The 20,326-nt window shown below is 42.9% G+C and overlaps 1 protein-coding gene across 1 annotated transcript; it reads right to left on the bottom strand.

The window, feature by feature from the left end:
* Positions 1-2,338: 2,338 nt before the first annotated feature.
* MAP10 (microtubule associated protein 10) lies at positions 2,339-18,307 on the bottom strand. The gene has a single exon (XM_090044178.1). It carries the CDS (start codon positions 18,102-18,104, stop codon positions 15,465-15,467), a length of 2,640 nt encoding a protein of 879 aa, XP_089900304.1. The 5' UTR covers positions 18,105-18,307; the 3' UTR covers positions 2,339-15,464.
* Between the last annotated feature and the right edge of the window lie 2,019 nt (positions 18,308-20,326).

Below are 20,326 nucleotides of genomic sequence, written 5' to 3'. Positions count from 1 at the left end.
GGGTTCATTAGAGGCAGATCCTGTCAAACCAACCTGGTGGCCTTCTATGTCCAGGTCACCAAATCCTTGGATGCAGGGGTAGCAGTGGACATAGTCTTTCTGGACTTTAGGAAGCCCTTCAACACTGTCTCTCACCCTTTTCTCATTAAAAAACTAGGAGACTGTGGCATTGACACCTACACAGTCAAATGGGTCACTAGTTGGCTGGAGGGCTGCACCCAGAGAGTGGTGGTGGATGGGTCCTATTCGACCTGGAGGGATGTGGGCAGTGGGGTCCCCCAGGGCTCGGTCCTTGGGCCCACACTGTTCAACATCTTCATCAGTGACTTGCACAAGGGGGCGAAAAGCACCCTGTTCAAATTTGCTGATGATACTAAGATGTGGGGGGACATGGGCATGCTAGAAGGGAGGAATAGGCTGCAATCGGACCTAGACAGGTTACAGGGGTGGGCGGATGAGAACAGGATGGGATTCAACACTGACAAGTGCAAGATGATGCACCTGGGGAGGAAGAACCAGCACCATACCTACAGGCTGGGGAACTCCCTTCTCGTCAGTGCAGAGGCAGAAATGCATCTTGGAGTCATTATTGATGCCAAAATGAACATGGGCCGACAGTTTGGGGACACGGTCAGGAAGGCCAACTGCACCTTGTCATGTATCCACAGATGCATCACGAGCAGGTCCAAAGAGGTGATCCTCCCTCTCTATGCGGCATTGGTCAGGGCGCAGCTGGAGTACTGCGTCCAGTTCTGGGTGCCACACTTCAAGAGGGACGTGGACAACATGGAGAGGGTCCAGAAGAGGGCCACCCACATGATCTGGGGGCAGCAGGGCAGGCCCTATGAGGCGAGGCTACGGGACCTGAACCTATTCAGCCTCCACAAGAGAAGGCTGAGGGAGGATCCAGTGACCATTTAGAAACTAGTCAGAGGGGACCAGCAGGCACTGGGGGAGTCCCTGTTCCCCCGAGCACTCCCCAGAGTGACTAGAAATTACGGTCACAAGCTGGCAGAGGGTAGATTCAGATTAGACATCAGGAGGTGCTACTTCACAGTCAGGGCAGCTAGGATCTGGAACCAACTTCCAAGAGAAGTGGTGCTGGCTCCTACCCTGGGGGTCTTTAAGAGGAGGCTGGATGTACACCTTGCCAGGGTCGTTTGATCCCAGTACTCTTTTCTGCCAGGGCAGGGGGTCAGACTTGATGATCTGCTCAGGTCCCTTCCGACCCTGCCAACTATGCAACTATGATTTACACTAGTATGGTAGAAATCAGATTCTGGGCTCTCATTCACTCATCTGTAATTTCCAATTTTTGGTTAAAAGATCAATTGCAGCGGTCATGCAGAGAAGAAGTAGGCTTAGGGTTACGGTCTATGTATGCTGATAGTGCAGCATTTGGATTGCTGAATCAGGCATTGGTCTCAAAGATCTACAATAACTTTCATGGGTCAGTAGTTACAGAGTCTATTTCTTTAATGGAACTGAAGCTCTAATTAACTAACTATAGTGAGAGGAAAGATGATAAAATATATTGGATAAGGAAACTGAATGATTTTTTGACAGATCTTTAGTATTATATACTAAAATAAAAAAGGCATTTGTAGCAATAATAACCATCAACGGCTGAGGGAGAACAGGAAGCACAGAGCTTGTTCATCCAGTACAGGAATATATTTCATAGCCAAAAAGCTATATTTCTGGCTGCCCCATTAATAACCTTTCTCTCTCCTGAACCTTGCTGATAGTGCTGAGATAATCTGGTTTCCTCTTGGGACCATTGAGAGCAGCAGCTGAATTGCTGTCTAGTAGCAACATGAACTCTTTCATGGGCTGGAGGGGAGGGTGGGGGTTGTACTTTTTTGTTGCATGGTTCCAAGTGAACCTAAATGCAAGTCTTTTGTCATCTAGCGTACTTATTTGGTTAGAATAAGACTTTTGTTTGTTTGTTTGTTTTGATTTTAATTTTGCTACCGATGTAATTCTGACCTGCCAAAGTGATACAATGATTGACTCATCCTTAATAATCACCCTGCTCTAAGCAAATTGCACAAGGTGACTTGCAATTTATGTGCCATATGGCTCATTCTTCAACAACCACTAAAAAAAAAAATCCCAAAACAAAACAAAATGGACCCACTCCCCCAACACACACAACGGCATACATTGTTCATTTCCAAGGAGCACATCATTTACAAAGTATGTAATCAGGGAGTATGATCCAACTAATTAGTTGAATGATACCCCACTATTTATTTAGACAGTTTACTGGCTTTGAGGTTTCACATGGGAGCTGTCATTTACAGTTTCTGATAGTAAAACTTAATTGAAATCTCATTCCTGTACAAGCAAATGCCAGGTTACCAGACGGTTCATAATTGTTATGCCCACATATTTTGTATTTGATTGCGTCATACTCTGTTCCATGTGACTTTTCCAAAATCTGAATCCTAGGCATATTTGGCCATTACTAAACACAAATATTTATTGTTTTAAAATGTTGCAAAATCAGTCATTTCAGCATTTGATTAACATTGTACAGCAATAAGAACCCTGGGAATTATAAAAAAGTGGTGTGTTTTTCATAGTCAGTCTATCAATTTTGGAAGCATGATGAAGTAATGGGCTCTTATTTGCGTAATTGAATTGAAAAATAGATTGTTATATTAAGCCATAGCCCTGCACTGTGGATGGTACAGAAGCAGCCTGTTCTAACAGTGACTCCATGATGTACAATTGGAGAAGTAAATGTCTCCTTGGACATCTGTGAAGTGCAGCTATTACAACATCCTCAAGACTCAGAGAGGATCTTTATGGGCAGCAGTGTCCTGGCACCATTGTTAGACCCACACATGGGAGGCAGTCTAACCCATAAGGTGGAAAATCGCATAAATCAATCTAAGTTACAGTGTCAGGTAGCGTTCTGCTTCTTTGCCCTTCCATGATTTTAGCTAGGAATTCAGAGTCCTTTTCCCCCTTTAGTCATGTAAGCTTAGGCAAGAATGTGGTCTTTAGGTTCGAGCCATTATTCTGACTTACACTGTACAGTGATAAAGTAGTAGGAAGTAATGGTGTTGCAGAAGCTTTTTACAAGGGCAACAAACTGGGCTGTTATGAGTGGATGTGAAGAGGAAGCTTTCATGCAGAAATAAACATTACTCCAGGATACTTAAGGAGAAGCTAATATGGTCCTACATGACAGAACCAGCTGCCTTCTGGGACAAAGGAATCAGGATGACACACAAATGTGAAGACAGCTTTTGAGTGCAGTAACAGAGGATACAGTGCTTTAGGAATTCCCAGACCACTTACCGGGTCTATTCTCCCCCAGCCCCCAGCTATTTGCAAATAACTCACTTGCATTAAGGAGAGCTGCATGTACATCTGGAGAAGAAACACTAAAAATATTGTTGGTGTTCCTGAAGAACTCTCATGGATGGGAGACATTAGAGAAAGTGTGACCAAGTGTGACCAGCTGTCTTATGACTAATTCTAAAACTGTTCAACCAGGTGGAAGGAATAGTTTCTCCTCTCCTTCTAATGTCTTTAAGTTTGCTGGCTTTAGTTATGCCAGTTTCCTGGAAGTATACAATAAAGCATGTTTTGTTCTACTTTTATTCATTATTTGTTAAGAGAACAGTAGAGTGGTTCTAAAATGAGAGGCAAAAAGTCCTATTAAGAAATAGTTACGCTAAATAGATGAATGAAATCTAGACTCATTAATTTTATAGAATCAAGATGTTGGCTTTGATCTATAAAGTAATTTAGATCTGGACTGCTTAAATGTCTCTCCTGCTGCAACATGATTGTGGTTGAAATGTGTTGAGGTGTGTGAGCTCTCATGTGGAAAAGGGGGTGGAAGAAAGCTGTTTTCCATCCATTGAACTTCCCCCTCTTCCTCAGCATCTTTACTAGTCTGATTTTTGTTGACATTTAGGGCATCTATAAGGCAAAAGAAGCAATCTGGGAAAGTGATCTTTTCTGATCCTGGAAGGAAGGAGACTCGTTCTGTTGTTAATATTGTAAAAGTGTAGTTTTTCTCCAAGTAGGTTATTTCGGTGTTGTGTGTGCTAAAGTTTTGAGTGTGGTTTTTCTTTTTGGGGGGGAAGGGAGGTGGGGAACGTTGCATAGGGTTTTTTTATCTTTGTTTTTTATAAATAATTTGATTAATAAATGTTGGCACTTAACCGCTTACTAAGTTTTTAGGCATTAACGAAAAGGCTCAAATAAAAATATAACTGCTATGACCTGAGTTACTGCTGAAAATGCAAGCCCAAAACAAAGTTGGGCATCTCTTCATTTCCTTGTCCTCCTGGGAACAGGAGAAAAAACTACAGTGAGGGAGGTTATCATCACATTAAACAGGGAATAAATGAATCTGGGTTTGTAATGGGTTTTTTCCCTCAAAAATATCAGATGGCTTCCCTACGCACTCCTAGAACGTCTTTCATGGCACATGAATTATTATTTTTTTAAGTCCTTTTAGAAGGCTGGGCAGTTTTTTCCACCTCTTGGTTAGCTTCTGACTTGAAAGATTTCCAGGTCCATTTTACAATGTAAGGAGGTTCAAACAAGGAGTTAGAGGAGTGTCCTGAGATTTACCCTGAATGTATTGTTATGAACAGCCAAATAGGATGTTTGTGAGTTCAATGTCAGAGGGATAGCATCTCATGGTTGGTTGCTATATTGGAACCATGTTTTGGAAAAATGGAAGTTGGATCTAGGATAGAAATGTACCATATATACCTCAGTCCTCAGAACGGTTCAGTATACTTTTCTTTTTAATGAATCAAGATTAACGCAATTAAAGTAAACCAATGCTTCAGTTTAAGAAACAACTAGAGGGCTAGGGAAAGGATATAAGTAAATGGAATCTCAACGCTAGCAGTTTTGAGTGCATATTCGACATGTTAGATTTTATTAAATAAATAATTGGTCATTTAATAGTCATTGCTAAGTGGCAAGTTTGTTGCTCAAGTTGAAGAGAAGGGATCAAATGTCATGTTTTTAACATTAAAAAAATGAGTCTGCTTTAAATAAGTAAAGTTTGTATGTGCCAGAGATCCATGCTTGGGCTGAAAGGATGGATCCAGAAAAAATCGTTAAACGGCTTTAAAGAATTTCTGCTCTTGCATTTAGAGAGAGAAATGAAAGCGTATACAGAGCTATTTGCTAAGAAATCTATGAGTCACATTGGCTGAGAAAGCTGAGGGCAAGTGAGGGAGGCTTGTTCTGATTGAAACTGTAGCTCCAAAAGAGCTGTGATGGTTAAATCAGAAACAACTCCCCAAAATTATATTATATTTTTTAAACTTTGCTAGAGCTATGCAACAGTATACAATTTTATATTATTTAAGATGTAACATGTCAGAGCTTCACAGATATACCATTATTTTTCTTTTTATATTTGGGTTTTGCTATAATGTCTGAATCGTTGAAGACACTTTGTCCTTTGCTCTCCTTATGATTAGCATGATTACCACTGATAATCAGCAGTGCTGGGAAGGATGAAATGACTGTGATACAGAGGAGATCAGACAAGATGATCTAATGGTTCTTACTGGTCATAAATTATGTTTTTGTAAACAAGACCTTTGAGAGCTCTTCAGGCAAAATAACAGCCTCCAGACCAACCACAAGGATGAAAGAAAAAGTGGATATACAGCAATTGGATTGTGAGTTCCAGAGCTATGTGTAACCCAGGTACACCCAAGGATGTGCCCTATTCTCAATCGGAAGGGATGGGTAGGCAGGAGGGGGTGCTGTGAGAGGGATGCCAGAATTTTGAGCAGATCCCTCTTTCCTCCATAGAGTTAGCCCAAGCCTAAAGTTCTTAACTATATACAATTTGTTGAGTTATTATACGCATAAACATAAAACTAAATATCATATACATATATTTGCACAATGAACATTAACCAGTAACCAAGGTCAAACCCTAAATAACACTATTTAGCCATCACAATAAAACGATTTCAGCAGCATCAACACAACAACACAATACAACATTTCAATCACAAAATATAAGTCACAAACATGAACAATCTTAATAACATCTATTCCTTAATACAGTCCCTGACCCATGGCAAGAGATAGTCCTCCTTCCAATGGGGTCCCTTGGGGGGGTGTCCGGGAAGCACCAGGGGCCCCTCCCCTTAGGGCCCTGACCAGGCAGGGGGGCTGCTCACCCAGCCCCTTTTCTGGGTTTGCCTGACCCAAACGTCTTTCCCCTGTGGGACCCAAGGGCCCAATGACTCACACTCCCTAAGGTGGCGGTGTGGGACCGGCGCCAGCATGCCACCAGTCCCAGGCAGCAGCAGCCAGCTTCTCTCATCCGGCAGGCAGATTGGGGGCCGCCACCCTAGGGGGCCACATCCCCTCACTCCTTGCTGAGAATCACTGCTTTAGACTGATAGTAGAAGAATGAGGGAGAGGTTGCTTGGCGAAGATGGCAATGTGAAGGTTGGTGAAATGGAAACTACATCAGTCAGAGCACTGGAAGAATTAAGGAACAAAGAAAACTAGGTAGATTGTGGAGATATTGTGGAGGAAAACCTGGCAGGATTAGTGACGGTGTCAATGTCTGGTGAGAAGAGTCAAAGAGGATTCTGAGGTTACACATCTGAGAAACGGATTGTGTTGCTGCAGTAGAGGAGAGAGAAAGGGAAGGCTATGGAAATTCTACGGACTCTGGAGGAGTCAGTCCCTCATTCACAGTACTGCTAACCCTTCCTGATTAGCAGGGAATTTTATCCTTAGCTCATAATAGGCTTCTGAGATTTAAATTTTTGCCTCTGGAATCCAAAAATGTTCCTGGAAAATAGTACCCCCAGAGCTCTCTGCTAGGGTTTCTATTGCATGCATTCAGGTCAAGGAAAATAAGGGAACCTGCAAACTTTTAAAATGATAGTTACATTGTTCAGCAGAACTGTAGTTTGTAAAATAAGAATGTTCTTTTATTTATGATAAAATATGGCTACATATTTACTCAAGGTAGACTCAAGATATTTATTTAAGGTGAGACTAGACTATAATAAGAATAATTCTTATACATTCAACCTTGTTCTGAGCAGCTCTCTGAAATGTCTTTTACAATTAATGGGCATGATTCCCCCACCTGTATTCTTACATGGGTAAAATCTGGGTTTCATTTAAGTCTATGGGAATTTTGCTATTGACTTCAATGGAGCCAGATTTCTTACCTTCAATTCTTACCTTCAATTCTCTTATGGCATTAAACTCTGGAGCTGGGATTTGTCAGGTGCCCAAATACCATTTAAATTCAATAGCATTTAGGCACTCAAATTCCTTAAACTCTTTTAAAACCTCCACAGTTTTCTTCAAGTCAATAGGACTATTCACATATGAACTAGCTGTATAAGAGCTTCAGGGTCAAATCCAATTTTGTCTAATTTAGCCCAAATATTGGTTATATAGTATTACCAGTGTATAAAGCAAAGTCTATTAGGGCTTCCATCCAAAGTACTTGAAGTTTTGAAATAATCATTTCATTATATTTGCCATGAATTTTGAATAACTATACAAGATGTATTGATTTTAAAGTTTGTTATAAATTTCAAGTCCTTTCCTTTTTCATCTCTCCCCCACCTCAGTAACCAATGCATCACACATGTATAATTTTTGCCAAGAACAATGTTAATCTTGGATGTATATCAGGAACTTCTTCCTCTGGGTAAGCATAATGTGTAAACTATTGAAAACTCAATTAGCTATCAATGCCTCTCTTGCGAAACTGAAAATTGCCTGAGAATCCTTAATATCTATTATTTTTCAATGACTTAACAGTGTGAGAGATTCAGATACATTCTCCCCAGTGTGTTGAAAATATTCATAATCTTTTGGAAAGATGCAAGTTTTTCTATGAAATCAAGAAAGAGGTTCAAATTACAATCCTCTGGTGGTAGCCAAATAAGAATTTTCAAGGGATTCTGTGATACCACAGGAAAGAGATTAAAATCTGACCAAAGCCGGGAGTGAATTTCCTAACTAGAAGATGCCATCTATTAATATGCATCTTAAATGAAGGATATTTAAATCATACATTGACATGTGTACAAGGGATATAAAGTTCTCGGGCCCTGAAGTGGCTGAAAGGGATCCTGAAAAATCTCAGGAACAATTATCAAGAAAGACAAGAGAAAAAATGTTAAATGTTCCAACAGCTTGGAGGGAGCAAGTACTAAAGGATTGTCCTTATCAGTATGAAGACTATTAAAATAATATCCATTTGATGCCCTCACAATGAGCTCTAATTATCTAACATAAGGCAGTTCTGAAAGCTAAAAACTTTTTAAGAAGATTGAAGGCAAGACAATGTGGGAGGGAAGCAGATGTGAAATATTTAAGCCATATGTCCCAGAAATGCAGGTCACTGGTCTGCCACCAACATTTAGAGAGTTGTTCTTCAGTTGTGAATAAGTACCACTATACTTCAGGAACTAATGAAAAGTGCTGCAGGCAAAATTTAACACTATCTTTGAGGATACAAACATAAGTTATATAGATCTTGAGAATCAAAATTGAGCAAGTACTAAAATAGTTGCCAGTGACAAATCCTCAGAAAATGGGAAAGAAAATGAAGGCCCAAAGAATTAAAAATAGCGAATAGCAATTTTGTACATGAATAACCACAAAAACCTATAAATGATAAGTAAACTGTTAGAAAATTAATCATAAAAATCCTAGGACTCAGGCCAACAAATTGTCAAAATAACCCGATAAATGTTAGTGCTAAGTATAATTGAACAATAGTTGAAATTGTAGGTAGATGGTTCCCACGTTGAATAGTGCTTTGGTGTATTTACGAAAAGGACTTCCCAAACTATATGGGAATTCGTAAGTTGCAAATAGACAGTATGGGTGTGTCTAAATGAGTGCAGACATGTGGTATGCAGCACGCAACACACACTGCACATGCAGGCGTTCCCTGAACTGCTTTGCAGCACGTGTGGCTTTGACCCTGAGAGATCCCAGAGTCAAAAAAGCCCACACCTAAAAAAAGTGGGGTGGTACACGTAGTCACTGGCTGGCTGGAGTTATACTCCAGCTGCTGGCCAGGCTCCCTGTTGCAGGCTCAGTGGCTGCAGCTCCTGGAGGCCCCCAGGACCCCAGGTGACACAGTTGCTGGCCCCAGCCTCCCTTACCCAACCTGCGACAACATGCTGCGCGCCAGAGCACATGTGGCTCTGGCGTTCCCCAGGTACAAGTAGCAGCATCACACCTTGTGCCACTGTTGTTTGTCCCCAGGGAAACACATTCCCATGTGTGGGGATGGGCCCCATGAATGCAGATCTGGGAGTTACTAATTATCTTGAACAAAGCACCATGCTAATACAACTGTCCTGCTTCCAGTACTTGTGTTAGTCCATTCAGAACTGGCCCCAGTACCGCAGCATGAAACTCCATTTTGCCATAGAGATATCCATTAAGATGAAAAAAATAGTACTACTTGCTCAGGGTGATATTAAGAATTGCAAAAGAGGGAAAAAAATGCTATAATGGAAATCACAATTGACATGGGCATCTGCTGAACAATTCAGCAATTTTAGTTAGTTTTTTAATGGACGGGAGTTTCATTTTGCTATATAAAATATACACAAATACATGGTAAATACAAAATTTGAACTTTTAAAGTAACTACAAGATAGAGGAGTGATCCTAAGAGACTTGGGTTTGTGGGTCAACTAGATCTTATGTCAATTAGAGTATTGAGGCTTTACGTTAAAGCTTTAATGGATAGTGGAAGCTGGGCGATAGGCAGTTCTTAAGTGTTTTGTTTTTATGTTGCTCTTTACCTTTTAACTTACTTGTACAGTATTGATCTATTAAGCAATTAAAAATAAGTTTTAAAAGAGACTGCTGCCAGATTTTCTGGAACTTTATATATTCTCAGCACAGTATTCTGAGTCAGAGGGTTTTCTTTCAGGCTCCACTTTACTGTGTTGGTAACAAAGTAAGAGAAAAGACAGATAATGGGTAATTAACACTAATGCCTGAAAGCTCATTATCTACCTGTGTTCTTTGTAGGCTTATCTCACCCAGCCAGGGAACCTAACAGGTCCTAATGTCTTTCCTGGAGGAGACCAAGTGCTCTAGTCCACTCTCACCTCTCTCCCATCAGAAAAGCCTTACATCCTAGTGGCTCCCTCTGCTGTCCAGCAACTTGTACCAGATTGGCCACTGGCCAAATGCTGTCCAGTATCCACTAAACATTGTCCAGGAACTATTTAAAAAATCCCTAACAACAAGTAAATGTGAGCCATTTGCAGCTCCTTGTAGACTACTGACAGCCATTTCAGAGACTACAGGTTTCAAAGAGTTTACACAGCCTTCAAGTTGCTGATAGGAACTCAACTTAAATGGCAGTGATGTAAAAAACATTAGGTGGACAGCTGTTGTCATTTAAGAAATGGGTTTGGTTTTAGAGTAGTTGCCAATGGACCACTCTGGACATCACAATGAGAAATAACTGGCAATTGCTTTAGCAATCTGGACTGAAAATGAAAATTGAATAAACTTCAGAAGGAATGTTTTGCACCCACAGAGGCTTGACCTTTCAAGTTTGCATTGGTGGTACAGAGTTCAGAAGTTATTATGTATGCTGTATATATTCTTATATAACCTGTGTACCATCTGTAAGTCTTCAGGGATGTCAGACAGAATCTTTTCACATGCACTGAGTTGACTTTGCACTAGATTAGACCTTTCAAAGGCATGAAGGCAGCACAGAACCAAACTGGAGAAAATGCCAGAGACAGCCTACAGGTAGTGCATGACAGACTGCTGCTAAATCTCTATCACTATTTCTATTTAGCAGCAGGCTCCTTGGTCAACAAAGAGAAGGGCAGAAGGGGATAGCTCTGGTTGCTTTCTCCCCTTCATTAAAATGCCAGGATCTCCATAGGGGCATTCTATAAGCCACCTTCCATCCAAGTTTAGTGGATGTTAATGTAGTCAGCCTTAATGGAGATGCCTTGCTCTTCCTCTCATTTCTCTGCACCTGAGTCTTAATTTTTTAAAAGTCATTTACTGAGGAAAGCTAGCTTAAGAAGTTTAAGTTGCAAGTACAGTTAAAAGGCAATCAGGATTCATAGTAGAGATAATATCTTTTATTAGACCAACAAGGTTTTTTCAAAAAAATACTTTAATTGCAAGCTCTCAGGCACAAACACCCTTCATCAGGCATTGGAGAAAAGACAGTAAAAGTTCTCCTGGGTAGAAATGAAAGTTTATATTTCATAGGATTTCACAGAGGAGTCAATAGATGGAAAAGTCCTTTGGTAAGTCAGCTCATAGCTGGTATGAATCAGGATTAAGAGTCCTGCGAAGGGCTGTTTGTGCCCCAAATCTTGAAATTAAAAGAATTTTTTTGCAAAAATTGTGTTGGCCTTATAAAAGATATCATCTCTACTATGAGTCTTGATTGACTTTTCCCCTATAAAAGTACAGTTAAAGAGATCCTTTACTATAATTTATGTTATTACCTAATTTGGTCAAAATTGAAGATGATACAATTTGTAAATCAAGCTAGGCATGCCTATATGTGTGCTTTAATACACAGTAAGCAGTCTACTGTGCATTAAAGCAGTGCAAAAAAACCATGCTAATGTGCTAACGCACAGTACAGTAGTGTACTGTGCATTGGCACAAAAAAGTTCACTTTTGCTACTGTGCATTAGGGCAGCTAATAAGCCTCTATGTAATACTCGTATTACAGGTACTACACATAATGCATAGTAGCAAAGGTGCATTAAGGAACATGTCGATGTGCCCACTGACAAACTACCTAAACTAGTATACCCAGGCTGAGGTGATATAATGTATGATTCATGCAAGGTAATTGTGATAAATTCTCATGTGTCCTTACATAAAAAATAGCTATAAAATCATTGTTTTTGTTCTGTAGAATCAGAAAAATGTTGTTTTATTAAAATGTGTTGGAAATGTGATGGCTTCATGGATCCCAAATATCATACTAATATAACTAAATCTTTCCCTATTTCTTTTAATGGAGAATTGTTCGATTACATATAAGATCATATCATTATAATAATGTCATAGCTCATATCCAGTCTTAACTTGCTCAAACTGTTATTCTGAAGATTAAAAATTAGGCTGAAGGTGTAAACCTCCTTTCCTCTGCTGTACTTCCTAGCTGGATTTTATGTAAAAATGTATGTTTAAAAAATGACTCCTTAAATTAATTCCATTTTCTTGCAGGTATGCCTCATCCTTAGAAAATGTGTAACACAGGGACTATTAGTATCTAGTAATTCCATCACTTGCTATATTTGGACACCACAGTATTTATTTAATTAACTCATAGATGTTATAAAAAATAAAATTAGTTGGAATGAATCCTTTTTCAATGTCATTATAAATGGAACAATTATGAAGGAACAATCAAACAAAATTTCTGTCTTTAATTCCAATCTATCATTGAATACATTATAATACTTTACACATATAATCTATGCTTAACTGTATAAGATCTCAAGAGAACTTTGTTTTAGAGAGGTTTTAAATGGAAAAACCCAAATACCCACAGATCCTTTCATCTACTAAAAGTAGTTGGGCCGACTCCTGCAGGCCCCTACTTCACTGGCAGGTTTGCCCATGAACACTGCATGGAACTTGACCCATCAGTAATAATTTTAAAAAAATATAACACAGGATTCAAGTGAGGTTGCTTATTTTGACAAAATGTTCAGGAATGAGGGAGACTGGCTCCATGGTCGTTCTTTCATCTGGAATTGTGAAATGATGAAGTAAAACAATATTTAAAAAAACCTGTTCATAAAACAGCTGAGTGGAAATTGCTTTCAGCACAGGAAGCATAAGTGTGTGTCTGCTTGCCTTCAAATTACTGTTCAGTTAGGCTCTGATATTGATGTAAGTATTCAAATAGTCTTACTAGATTACATTTGTCAAAATGGTTTTGGTAGAAGGTAGTATCACTCCCAAGTAAATGGAACTAGTAATGAAGAGTTGGAAAAAACTAAATGTACAGACTGTAGAAATGTAAATAGTTAGTCCTATGAATTAATTACATGAAAGATAAAAATATGCAGTAACAGGACAGTGTTTCAGAGGAGGGTAACTGTAGGCTAACATAAAGCAAAAAACTTTAGGCAAAACTTGGTGAAAGTAATGTAACACTTTAGAGGAAGAAGGTTCTAGACAGAACAGTATTAATGAGAAAGCAGATAAAAGCCTGTTTTGAGGAAAGGGATTGTAAATTTATTCCAAGATTTAGGATATAAACAGAGTCGCAGATAGAAAGGACAATTTTCACCCAATCTGGGCACAGAAAGCTGTTTATAGCCATGACATGTGCATGGCTTCAGATGGCTTCAAAGAAAGCCTATTAGGTGAAAATCTGAACCCTAATTGCATGAGGGGCCAGATGAAGACGTTTCGAAAGAAAATATCTTCTGTAACTTCCCTCTGTGCTGCCTGCCAGCCTGTCACTGTTTTGTGAATGGGTGGGGAGAAAGGGAATGGAGTTCAGTCTGGGAGGTTTTGAGTCCTTGAGGTGGGGGGGCTCTAACTCACCCACCCCACTCTCCAACGCTGGCTCGGGAACCCCTAGAATGAGCTCCCTCTCCACCCTCGCATTCTGAAACAGGGACAGGCTGGGAAAGAGAAGGGGCTACTGCTCGGGGAAACTAGTGGCAGGCTGCAGCCAACAGCTAGATTCCCCTCTTTCCCTGCAACCAACATTGATCTTCTGTTTGGTCCAGGGGATCCTTGTAACTCAGAACACTTCCTGCAAAGCATTGTTACAGCAGGGAGCTGCGCTTCTGTCTGCACTTCCACGTGTCACCAAATAAAGCAGATAAGTTATGGTAGGATGTGTCCTGCTACCATTGATCTGCTTCATTGTTGCACATTGTCCCACTGGGCTATCCTGTAGGACAATAGACAACATGATTTTCACTTACAGAGATGTGCCTCAGAGATTCCCCAGGGCATGTCTCTAACAGGGAAAGCTGGGGTTTCCTGCTTACAGAAACAAAACCCAGAAACTGCATGGGACATGTCTCTGTTAGAGGGAAGAGATGGGAAGTGCTCCCAGGGAATTCCCAGGGTATGCAAAAATGGCTCCCTCAGTCCCTGGAAGCAGCTCCACACTGACCATGCTCCCCTACCATAAACTGAGGAGATATCAGTCACAATAAAGCAGTACAAATTGATACCACCTATGTTGTGGCTACAAATTTCAGGCATTTGTGGCACAACAAAGGGCATGGACATGTTTGGCCTTTGTGCTGCCAAAAAAAATTGTTGCCACAAGAGTAAATCTGCTTCCACCCTACAAAAATTTAGACACCTAACAAGTCAGCAAAGAGAACAAGAGAGAGGTGTGATTTTTGCTGTTCTGATTTCTTAAGAATGCCTTTGAAATTTAGAGTAGGAATATAAATATATATTTTTCCAAACATGTCAATTATACAGGTTCAACAGCTGAAAGTGAAAGTCAGAAGGGGGAAAAATAAAACAAATTCAAACTGAAAATAAAGTGTAAATTTAACAATGAAGACAGCTAATCACTGGAACAGATTACAAAGGGATGTATTAAATTTTCCATCATTTGGAATCTTTAAATCATGATCTGATGTCTTTCTGAAATGTACATGTCAGTCCAGTGTTTCTCAACTAGCGGGTCAGGACCCTTAAGGGGCAGCATCTCAAAATGCAATCAAGGGGTTGTGAGGCGTTGAAAATTTATTAAAACTCATTGGCACCCATACCTTTCAAGGTCAAGTATTCTCTCAACCCACTCAGAAAAATTATGTTTATTGCTGTCCATAACATTTGCTACCATTTTAGAGTAAATGTAAAGAGATGGATAAGAATTTGACTTTAAGGAATTGCTAACCTGAAAAGGTTGAGAAACAGTGCTTCAGTTCACAGATGACTAGAACCACTGGATAAAGTAATATTATCTGTACTACACAGACCAGATAAAGGGTTCTTTCTGGCTGCTAATGCTTGTGGCCTGTCACAAGTAATTACAGGTTGTGCTCCATTTGGATCCCTACATTATTTCCCGGAAACTTACAAGATATTTTTGTGGAGAGGGTGAATTCTAGTTCATGAACTGCTACATTTTAACACTAGTTACATACATTCTGTATGCACACCAGCTGTATGCTACAATACTCTCCTGAAAAAAAGTTTTTAGATAATCCAGGAACGCTCACTGCTTCTATCTTAATTTCTACAATCAAAAATAAATAATAGTTTAGCTGCTTTTTTTTAAATTGGATTCATAACATTGACGTTATATGCACCGTTTCATTGCAATGTTCTTATAGAGCTCAAGCAGTATTTTATTATATTCACATAAAATGTCAGTGCTGTACAGTAGTTTTAAATTGTCAGTGTTTCCAGAAACGTTGTTTTAACATCATTTTGACCAGCAGACCATCTAATGGTAATCACATTGTGTATCCAGGAAGCTTGTTTACTACTAGCTCACTGATGTGTTTACATTGATTAGTAATACTTAATGTTCCCAGATCATCATTCTCTTCTTCGTCTGATGTACTGTTTTCCAATGCACTAAGTTCAAAGTCATACACATTGGATTGCAGGTAAGAACTAACTTGAGATGTCTTTAGTGACTGGCTCTTTTCTGAAGAGGTCTGACCCTTTCCTACACTGCAGGCCTTATCAGAATGACCTTGTTTATCTTTCACGGCCAAGGATTCTCTGAGAGTTTGGTCACTCTTGTTGCCTTCTTCCTTGAACTGTAGGGATGGCTGCTGCTCATGTAATGACTCTGCAGGACTAGAAAGGTTGCTCGATAAACTCCCAACTGCAACTCTGCTTTTCTTTCTGTTTTTTAAATGGTAGGGTATCTTAAAAGAGTGGACTGGTGATGCAGTTGAGGGAACTGGGACATGAGCTGACCTGCTCTCCATCCTCAGATTTTCCCCAGATATTCCTGATTTCTCTGATTCTGAATCCACTTCTGAGTGAGTTTGCATTGGGCTTAGTAATACAGGGTCTGGGCTACTGCCAAAAGCTTCTGATCCTCTTGCAGTATAATCAGCATTGGTGAAATCTTCCGAATAGATGGTGTTCTCAAGACTGGTTACAAAGTCCTCTGAATATTTGAATTCAGAGATACTTTCAAAACTTCTGTTTGGGTTTGGTTTATGATCATCACCTAATACGAAAGCAACAGAGTCCTCCTCCACGGCCAGGCCTATGCTAATATGTGTTGTTTCTTCATCTACTTTATTTTCTCTTGCATCAGTATGATGCATGAAAGCTCTCGGCAGGTGGATTTGTACATCTTTTTCTTTGTAACCGGATTGCAGTGTGGTTCTTTTCACTGAAGAGTCTGTATTTTCTTCAGATGAACCACCTTCTCTTGCATTTCCATCACTATTTTTCCAACTGCTAGCAAGATCATGCTCCTGTAGGTCAGAAAGGTGTCCTTTTCCTGTGGTTTCATAATTTTTTTCAAGGTTATTTTGCATTAAAGTCCGAATATTTTCATCAAGCCTATTTCTTTTTGAAACCACTGCCCTTTCAGGATGCTGGGAAGATAAATGTTGTTCTGCCGAGTTTCTGAACATTTTTCCTTTGGCTCCAGGGCCCTTCCCCCTCTTCTCCCTCAGTGCCTCTGCTTGTTTTTTCCTATACTCCTCTCTCCTTTCATGAATGACCAACATATCAGGATTGGTTTGTTGCAACCGCAGCCTCAGTGTGTTTGTCAGCCCATAAAAAAGTTTCCTTGGCGGAGGTGTGTTTTCTTTCCTTCTGCTGTTTCTCTCAGAGGCAGCCTGCCTTGCCAGAGCAGCTTCCTTGCAATTCTGCTGCCAGGAAGAAGGAGCACCCAACTGGGAAGATCTCTGCCAGCTCCTTCTGAACCTCGGGCTAGACGATCTGATATTTGCACTGGGCTGAGGACTGTTTTTCTTCACCTTCCCTGCTGGCGACTTGCTCTCGAGGGAAGGCTGCATGGGCTCTCTGTTCGCTCCTGCTTCTCGATAAAGCCAGGCCAACTGGGGGTGAATGGTGCCAGGCCCCAGCTCACCACCCAGCAGCGACAGCTCTGCCAGCAGAGCATTGACCAGTGGCAGCTGCCTCAGGGCCTCACGCAGCTGGCAGGCTGCACTGGGCAGCTGCAGGGTGATGTCTGGCACTAGGGGGTTCCCCAGTGAGGTGGCATCAGGCACAGCTCTGGAGGCCATGGGGCTCCTTAGCTCTTCCCCCCGCTCCTTCGGGGCTGGGAGGGGCCTGACAGATGCAGTGTGCCACGGATCGGCGTTGTAGTACAACGGTGGTGGGCAGAAGACGCCAGCCTCTTCGTCCAGCTCCGCAGCTCCCTCCTCACCCTGTGGTGGGAGGCAGAAATCACCAGCCTCCTCATCCAGCTCCCCAGCTTCTTTTTCACCCTGTGGCCGGGGACAGCAATCACCAGCCTCCTCATCCAGGTCCACAGCTCCTTCCTCACCCTGCGGCCAGGGACAGCAATCACCAGCCTCCTCATCCAGCTCCACAGCTCCTTCCTCGCCCTGCGGCTGGGGACAGTGATCACCAACCTCCTCGTCCAGCTCCGCAGCTCCTTCCTTACCCCGCAGCGAAACATAGGGCACTGAGGCAGCTCCATGAGGGGACCCCAGCGCAGGGCTAAGGGCCGCAGGCTCCTGCCCCAGGCTGCGGAGCTGATAGGCCAATGCTAGCTCCCCCATGCGCTCCCCACGGAGGCCCCGCAGCGCGAAGCAGCCCCGGGCGCCCCCGATGCCCGGCCCGAGCAGGATGCGGGCAGTGCCCAGCAGGCGAGCGGGGCCAGGCCCCTGGGCGGGCAGGGCCAGCAGCAGCGCGTGGAGCGGGGCTGGGCCCGGCAGCTGCGGCAGCACGCAGGCCTTGCCTCGCCCGAACGGGATACGCCGCCCCGGGGCCTCGAGGCCTCGGTCAGGTGGGAGCACCAGCAGCGTGGGGAAGTCGAGCAGCCGCAGCGCCACTGCCGGGCGGGGGGGGAGGGGTGCGGGAGGAGCCAGCCACGCCCATTCCACCAGCAGGTCCAGCGCCGCCAGGCCCTCGCGCTCGCCCGCACCTGACATGGCGGCAAAGGGGATCTCGGGGGATTTCTTCCACCAGCCGGTTAGCGGAGTGAAAGTTTCGCGAGAGTTCACCTTCTCGGGGACCGAGCTAGCCTCCGGGGTGAGGGGAAGAAGGTTGTGATGTCTCGCGAGAAGACTGCCCCCCGCCCCCGGGTAGCTAACGCGTGAAGGGCTCGCGTGAAGGGCTCGCGAGAGTTCTTCCCTCCCCGGGAAACAAGCCCGCGAGTACACGACGTCTCGCGAGAGTTACTCTTTCACCAGCCGCAGGGGAGGGATTGAAGTTCCTATTGGAGCCGGAACCGGCACAGGGTTAGCAGTTGTGGGGGAGAGTTGTCGGGGGGTGAACTCGCACCGTATAAGAGGCAGGGGCTGGCGAGATTCGGGGGGAGGGGGTGGATTGAGTTCTCGCGAGAGGAGCGCGGCCTTGCCTGTCGGGAACTCGGAGGGGCGTAACTAGGGAAGCAGCAGCTTGGCGGTTGTCAGGGCAGCCTCGAGGCCCTCGCGACGGATGGCTTCGCAAAGCACCCTGGGGGCTGTAGTCCCCGGAGTCTGCGATGCCTCTGCGTGGGGCCAAACGGTTACGCTTCACTGACGTCACCACATTCCGAGGGGACCCCGGGGGAGCAGGCAGCTAAGTGCTCCCTTCCTCCTGTCCAAGTCCTTTCTTTTTTCCTCGCCTTCCTTTGCCAGCAATTACAATTCCCTTTCTGCAGCAAAAGAGGTGGCAAAAGTACAGTAGAGCAGCGGTTCTCAACCTTTCGCGCCTTGTGTCCCACCAGCTATCTTGTCAAAAACCCTTGCTTCCACTGTGGTAAAAACAAAACCTCACACAATTGCACTGTTCAAGATACCTGTTGATTCATCCATTTGAAGTGCAAACAACTGATTTATTTTGGTCGGGCCTACACCTACATGACCTTCAAGTCCCACCAGTGGGATACGTTGCACTGGCTGAGAAACACTAGTAGAGCGTCTGGATCATCCTTCCTTGTCAGCCAGACCCCTCTGGCTTTGGCTGGTTTGCTTTGGTTTTGATTTTTCTCCTGGCCACAGCAGAGAGTTACCCCTTTATTTGTCAATAGTAAACTCACCAGGGCCACAACGCACTCCTTTTCACTGCAGCCTTTTAACCCAGTTTCCAACTGGATTGAAGAACATGTGGATACACATGGTTCTTTCAGTTTTCTAGAACTGAACTTGGCTAATGTCCCACTAAAGCTGCGGGACTGGTGTCATCTGTCAAACAAGACAAAAGGGCTGCCTGCCTTTGAAAAAAAAATAGGAGTTGAAAATAAAAAAGAAGCAATTTAACAATATGATTTAGTCCAATGTACATTAAGCGCCACACAAAAAGTGTTCATCTGTGCTAACGTGCAGTAGCGCTGATTAAGGGGATTACAGTGATTACGCAGTAATAACAGGTACTACACTGAATGTGCTGTAATTAGGGTGGCCATCAAGGTACCTCAAGAAAAGAGTGCAACTATCCCCACCACCATGAACGCTGTGTGCCTCCTGAGGCTGGCGGGGGGCACGGCGAGCTCCCACAGGCAGCAGCGGTGGTCTTGGTGGTAGGGGTGTGGCCATAGCAAGTGGGGAGCCCCGCAGGCAGCCGCGGTGGTGTCGAGAGGGGAGGGGTGCAGAGTGGTGAGGTGAAGAATAAAGGACATAACAGCATCCAGTTTTGTATCAGTAGAGGACAGAGGACCAGAAAACCGGACTGTCCTCTATAGAACCGGATGAATGGCCACCCTAGGGATAATTGTAGATGCACCCAGTGATGGTCAGATTAATCCTGGGTGTAATTCAATTCAAGTTAGTTTAAGCATGGATGAATTTCAGGCTCAAAACCTGTTTTTTTTTCAGACACTGAGCACCCACAACTTCCACTGACTTCATTTGTTACTAGGGTGCTCCACAGTTACTGGAATAATTGCAACTTCTCTCCAGGTGGGGATCTAAACACTCAGGCATGCAAAATTAGCTGGCACAAAAATTTAGACTTTCCTGCCTTATCCAAGGTCAGACAGTGAGCCACTGCCAGAATAGGTATTAGAACAGAAGGTTCTAGGGTTTTTGTTTTGTGTTTTGGCTCCCAAGCCCATGGCCAGTTCGCGGGAATGTTCTGCCTCTTTCAGGTCTATATACAAAGATGTCATAGGAATTGCTATTCAAAAAGCAAGTAATCCTCCCCCCCGCCACAAGCAGCTTCTGTCCTGTGA

This window comes from Crocodylus siamensis, chromosome 1, assembly GCF_052110815.1.
Source record: "Crocodylus siamensis isolate JL-2025a chromosome 1, ASM5211081v1, whole genome shotgun sequence".
NCBI lineage: Eukaryota > Metazoa > Chordata > Crocodylia > Crocodylidae > Crocodylus > Crocodylus siamensis.
This window is presented reverse-complemented; position numbering and strand designations above follow the sequence as displayed.

What these genes read in the sequence shown, in the direction of transcription:
- MAP10 (XM_090044178.1), bottom strand. Translation starts at nt 18,104, where the DNA reads ATGTCAGGTGCGGGCGAGCGCGAGGGCCTGGCGGCGCTGGACCTGCTG.